Source organism: Ostrinia furnacalis, unplaced genomic scaffold (genome assembly GCF_004193835.3).
Source record: "Ostrinia furnacalis isolate ACB-3 unplaced genomic scaffold, ASM419383v2 OfSCF4915, whole genome shotgun sequence".
Taxonomy (NCBI): domain Eukaryota; kingdom Metazoa; phylum Arthropoda; class Insecta; order Lepidoptera; family Crambidae; genus Ostrinia; species Ostrinia furnacalis.
Window position 1 is genome coordinate 3058330 of NW_021135154.1, and position 6000 is coordinate 3064329.

Here is a 6000-nt window from a genome sequence, read left to right on the forward strand (position 1 = left end):
TATCCTGTGTCCTTTTTCATTTTACGTTCCACTCCTTCTAACCTCTTAAGTGCACTATGGTATGTATCCGGCATGGTACAATTGGGATCGTTCCAGGGCAGGCCCACGTGCCACCTCCCGTCAATCAGCTGAGCGGTCCGCTCCAGCTGCTCGACGGCGCGAGCGTCATCTGCATTTACTCTAGGCTTACCTGTCACTCCCATCGCCTCCAAAGTAAAAGCTCGACGTACCTCCTCATGCAGGGCTCGCAGCTCCCGCTCCTCAGAGAGCAGCTCGGGCTCGGCGACGTGCAGGACAGCGCCGACGTCGGACGGCGCGCCAGCGCAGGCCGTGCGACGCGCCCCCCTCGGTATGTTTACACAACCATGAATGCTCCAGCCCAAAGGTGTGAGTGTTGCTGACGGCTCATGTGATTTACCTGACATCACTTTTAAAGGTAACAATAGATCATAATTATCTTGCCCTATTAAAATCTCAGGTTTACTATCAATATTACACAATTTATCTTTAATATTTCTTAAATGACCAAACCTATCACAATCTACAATAGAACACATTTGCATAGGCAAGTTTAATTCATTAACACTGCGTGTTTTAATACTATGTATCTTATTGTCCATACCAGAAAGCTGCAAGTTCAATACGGTCGTATCGTAAACCAGTTCGTTATCGCTCCACGGCCCGCACACACGCATAGATTCGCGGCGCCCGCGCAGCCCGGCCCGATCGGCGAGCCTGGCGCTTATCATAGTCACAGTCGAACCGTCGTCGAGTAACGCACTAGTGTCGATGTAATCACCGTTATTCGTATGCACACGTACCGGTAACACTTTTAATAGTACTTTACGTACACTCGCGTTAACATGCGTCACTGTCTCGGCCGTGTCTTGCGATTCTTCGTGTTCTTGTGTTGCGCTTTCGCCGCGCAGTTTATTATTCGAGTAATGAAGCAAGTTGTGATGCGCGCGCGGCCACAGTCGTCCTTATCGCAGGCTGGCGCGGGGCAGGTGTCTCGCAGGTGTTTCGCCTCCAAACATTTGAAACAAATACCGTAGCGTTTAACATGTTGCCATCTCACTTTGCATAACGACTTCTTGAACTTTTTGCAATCAGTGAGTTTGTGTTTCGATGCACGACAAAACTGACACTGCGTATCATCGCTTTGCTTGTCAGTTTGTAATAAAACAGTATGTGATCTAGTGTTACTGTTGTCGTTTTGCTTATATTTATAGCTTTCTGTGCGTGCATTCAGAGCGTAAATATTTGCAGTCGCAGATACTTTTATTGCCTCTGCGTTCAAAAATTCAGACAACATTTCTAATCGTGACTTATTAGTTTTGGCTTGTATTAGTGGAAAGCTGTAATCTGACCACTTTGAAAGGAGTACCGTCGGCAACTTAGATAGTATGATAGACACTGTACTCATACCTTGAATGTACTCCTCTCTGCCGACTGCACGTACAGCTTCCACAAAATTCTGTACTTTGATAGAAAATATCACTATATCCTTCGGGTAATCATTTGACACAGATTGAAGTTTCTTGAGGTCTTGTATCAAACGGGTCAGGATGTGATCGGGATCGCCAAAACGTAGCTCCAATGTCGCCATTATACGGTCAGGTGAAGTAGCACTGATTAGCAGGGCTGAAACGGTTTCTTTAGCTTGCCCACGCAAACATTTTCTTAATCTCCATAAGTTTTCCTTCGCACTGAAGTTACACACCGCTGTAGATTCTTCGAATGCTTGCTTAAAATGAAGCCAGTCTAACGGGTCGCCTGAAAAGTCTGGTAACTCTTTAGGCGTACAAATACGGCTTAGCAATTTCGATTCCGAAGTATTGTGGGTAGGAACAGCACTCAAATTTTTCACTGCAGCAGCCAGCATCTGAATTGTACCCTCTGAAGTGCCAGCAGCGTTCACCGGCGGGTGCAGAAAGCCCGTTTCAGGGCCAACATTGGGGGCTTCCTGCTTGTTCAATTCCAGCTGACTTTTTTCCATCCAATTTTCAAATTCACGGTGTGCATTGCCTTCGCTACCATCGTGTGGACTGTACATTTCTTCTTCTAAGTTGGCTAGGTCTGCATCTAGCTGCTTATCTATAAGTTGCATCCTGATTTCAGCTTTTCTTTTTTCAGCTTCCAGCAACAAACTCTTCCGCCGTGCTTCGAAAGAGGCACTCGACCTTCTGGAACAGGATGACGGTGCTATCGACGGAGCTTTAGGTGGCGGACGTGATTCCGCCTTGATGCTGCTGGATGGGCCTGCCGCCATTTCACTTGTGACTTCCGTGGCGGTTTCTTTTTCGCGTCGGGTGGTGCTCCGCGTGTTAACCATTTTTAACAACTGCTGTGGCGAGTGAAACATGAAGATCCGTGCTCGAAGACCAGCTGAAGACTACGGGATACTGATTTAAACACGTTCACACGCTCTAAAGTCTTTATTTCGGAAACCACGCCTTTAGAGTGAAATACAAAGCGACATGCGCTCGCGCCCGATGATGCTCACAGACTGGTAGCGGGCTCGCGACGCGTCGCGCTCTTTGACATTTTGCACAATGTAGGTAGTATGCATACTAGTACATTTTAAACACACCCTCAAAAACAAAATAAAAATTAAAACCATAAACCGTCATCAACAGTTAGGTTTTTCGAAATTTGAAAATGAAATGCAATAGAATGGAAAGAAATTTAGTAATTGAATGGAATTAATGGAATAGATTATAGTTTAATAGAAAAGAAATTGNTCCTTCTGTATTGTTTTGTAAACCAGCTTTTTTTCTCAAATAGGACTAGAGCTAAGCATGAACGGCTTCGGCGCTGAAGAGCCGATGGTCTCCGGCGCGGCGTGGCAGCGCGCGCGCAGCCTACCTTCGGCACGTGCGCGTCCCGCCGCCTCCCACGCGCACCAGTACTCGCTCACCGATCAACTACCCCCGCAACTGTATGCGTTATTGCTAACCGCTATCCGATATTTGAACACGTTCTAATTTGAATCTGAATTCCAAAATTGGCGACAAAGGTTGAACTACGGACAAAACAAATTAAAATTTTCTAAATAACATCAGTGGTTAATGTGTCACAGCTGCCAGTACTCACAGATCAACTCTCTCCGCAACTATATGCGCTACTGCTAACCGCTATCCGATATTTGAACACGTTCTAATTTTGAATGTGAATTCCTTATTTTAACTTACAGAAACAGAACACATTTTCTTTAAAGAACATCAGTGGATAATTTTTCATACCTGCCAGTTTGCGCTACTGCTAAATACTATTTACTATACACACGTTCTAATTTTAAATCTTAATTGCTCATTTGAACTTACAGAACTCTAAAGAATATCAGTGGTTAATCTCGCATGGCAATACTCGCTCACGGATCTACGACTATTTATTATTAAAACAACTATCATATTATAATCGTACAACCTAAAATTATCAAAGTTTTTTAAAATCTGTATTTAACCCACTCATGCTAGAACCCGCTCGTGCGTGGATCAACTTCCCCCGCAATAACTGTCAATCAATATTTGAATACGTTTAAATCAAAAGCCCGATTTTCCCACATTGGATACAAAGTAAACTTCTCTTTTTTTTTAAAGCTGTAGTTAATCTGCCATTCCCAATATTGTCCGTTTGCCCACGCTGTATGCACTTACCGGACTTTGACGTCAAAAATATTTTTAATTACTTTCTATGAATCTATGTCATTGACAATGTTGCACCAAAGATGTGTTAATGTTCTGGCAATAGCCAAATGTTACACAGATTTTGTTATTATTTAAACCAGCTCTTAGTTTGAACGCATTTGTTGTTTCATCAAACGTCAGACATCAAAACTGTTTTTGATGTCTGACGTTTTTGTCTGATGTTGATGTTTTGACGCGTATTTCCAGGACTGTTCCAGGAAATACGCGTCAAAACGTGCTTTGCTGAAATCTGTTCTACACCGTTTTGTTCAAATTGAAAATTGAAATACAATAACGGATTATAATCGTGAAAATTCTCAGTAAAGTAAACAACAAGTTAAATGCAATGTTTTTACAGGTACTGTACTGTGAATTGTCAATTTGTAGCGTTACGAAAATACCGTGTCCATGATTTCCAATAATGGTCAGTTTTCAATCAGTTTCATAATCATTTGAAACAAAAACCTATAGGAATTTCAACTATCACTGTAGATAATTATGACGTATATTTGAAGGAATGAAAATTATAGGTCTTTCTTCAAACCATTTTAAAGATAAATAAATTCACTTTCTTGACTTTCCTTAAAAGGATTTAAATAAAAAAAATATAATTTAAAATACTCTCGGTTGTACCGGCGCCGCGGCGCCGTCAACAGAAAAACAAAGGATTTATTTAAAATCGGTTTAGGTTATCCATTCAGTTGAATTTGTAATACGTTTTATATGAAGTTTAATTTCTATTTCTTTTAATATTTATTGTTAATATCTTGTTAATTTATTTACATAATAAGTATTTTATCAATTAATATTTAAAGCAGAGATTTCCATGTACAATGTGATATTTTTTGTATATTTAATGTTAATGTATATTAATTGTAATGTTCACGGATTGTAATTATATTATTAAACGATAAATTAAAAGTTGTATCTATAAAGTAAACAGTTAACATACCTAGGTAATTATTAAAAATACAATTGAATTCCATTTTAAAATTCATACTTTACGAAAAAAAAACATAGTGTTAAAATAATAGATTTAAAATATTTAACTGACTAGAGTAAGGTATGTTAAGTATAGTATACATAGAAGGAACGTTTCACATAGTGCATATACTCATTATTGTTTTATTACAATCAAGTGCAAATAAATTGGGCATGGAATAGCATCTGTGTAGACATAACGCGAATTGTTTGCACTTAGGTGTATACTCATCTCGGAATCTTGTGCTAATATTACGTTGACTTTGACAATAAATGTGTAATTTACGAATACTGAAATATAATATTGAATAAATGTCCTTGAAAATGTGAGTTTGATTTTCAGCTTAGACCGTTTCATCTACGAAGACGCGCCCCACCAATTTTTGTCGAGGGAAGCGCGGGGTGCGGAGAGTTTGATCCGAGCAATTCGAGCGTCATTATTGTAGTAGGGGTGTGTACTCATAGATAATTTAGCGTGTACCGATAACACTCAAACATTAACGGAAGAAAGGTGGGGCGCGTCTTCGTGGATTAAACGATCTATACCTTGTCCTTGAAACAACTATCCGCTCTTTGAGCAGTCTGAAAGAGATCCAATTGGTCCGTTAATACTCGCTCATTTTATGTGGCGATTTTAAAAGTAATCAACTTACCATTTATAATTACATGAATAAAAAATGTCTGATAACTTCTTCCAACTAATTTGAAGTTACAAAAAGCCTAGTTTTTTCAGTTACAAACTTTCCACGATCAATTAAAGTAGGTATAGATTCCCGTCTGCTGAGTCACCTGATTAAATTTCAATTTCATATGCCCAAATTAATATTAGAAGCAAGCAAATATTATAACACCTTGATGAGATGAATTCTTATAAATGCTATTGTTAAATTAACTCAAAATTAAGTTAACTGTGTGTATCGATTTTGTAAACAAGAAGAAAATATTCATGCCGGTTTTGAGCTGTTTTGGTAGTCAAAGTAAGTTCATACATAAGGAAATTACTAAGTGCCTTCAAATGGAACCTCAAACTAGTGCACTTAATAACATTAATGAAACATGAAAGACAATTTATGTCAATGTTAATAACTTTTTTCTCAAGATTACGCGGCCTATTACGAATCTCAGTGTCAGCATTAATTTGCTTCAAATTCAAGTCGGTTTCAATATTTGGACAATCAATCACAGACCAGAATCCTTTTTGATTCTTAATATAAATCAGAATAAGGGAAAACTTCTATTAGCTTGCAAAAACTCCTACTAATACGCTACAATTAAGTATTAAGTCGTACTAAGTCTTAGAAAAATCCATCTAGGCTATGATTTGCAGGAC

At 39.2% G+C, this 6000-nt stretch overlaps 1 protein-coding gene across 3 annotated transcripts in view; it reads left to right on the forward strand.

The window, feature by feature from the left end:
* Positions 1–4417, forward strand: part of LOC114360195 (lachesin) — a 106427-nt gene extending 102010 nt beyond the window's left edge. For all 3 annotated transcript variants that reach the window (XM_028314793.1, XM_028314794.1, XM_028314797.1), the window contains one exon: positions 2788–4417. In XM_028314793.1, the coding sequence (XP_028170594.1) occupies positions 2788–2987 (200 nt within the window). In that variant the 3' untranslated portion in view covers positions 2988–4417. The remainder of the gene's footprint in view (positions 1–2787) is intronic.
* The last annotated feature ends 1583 nt before the right edge of the window (positions 4418–6000 follow it).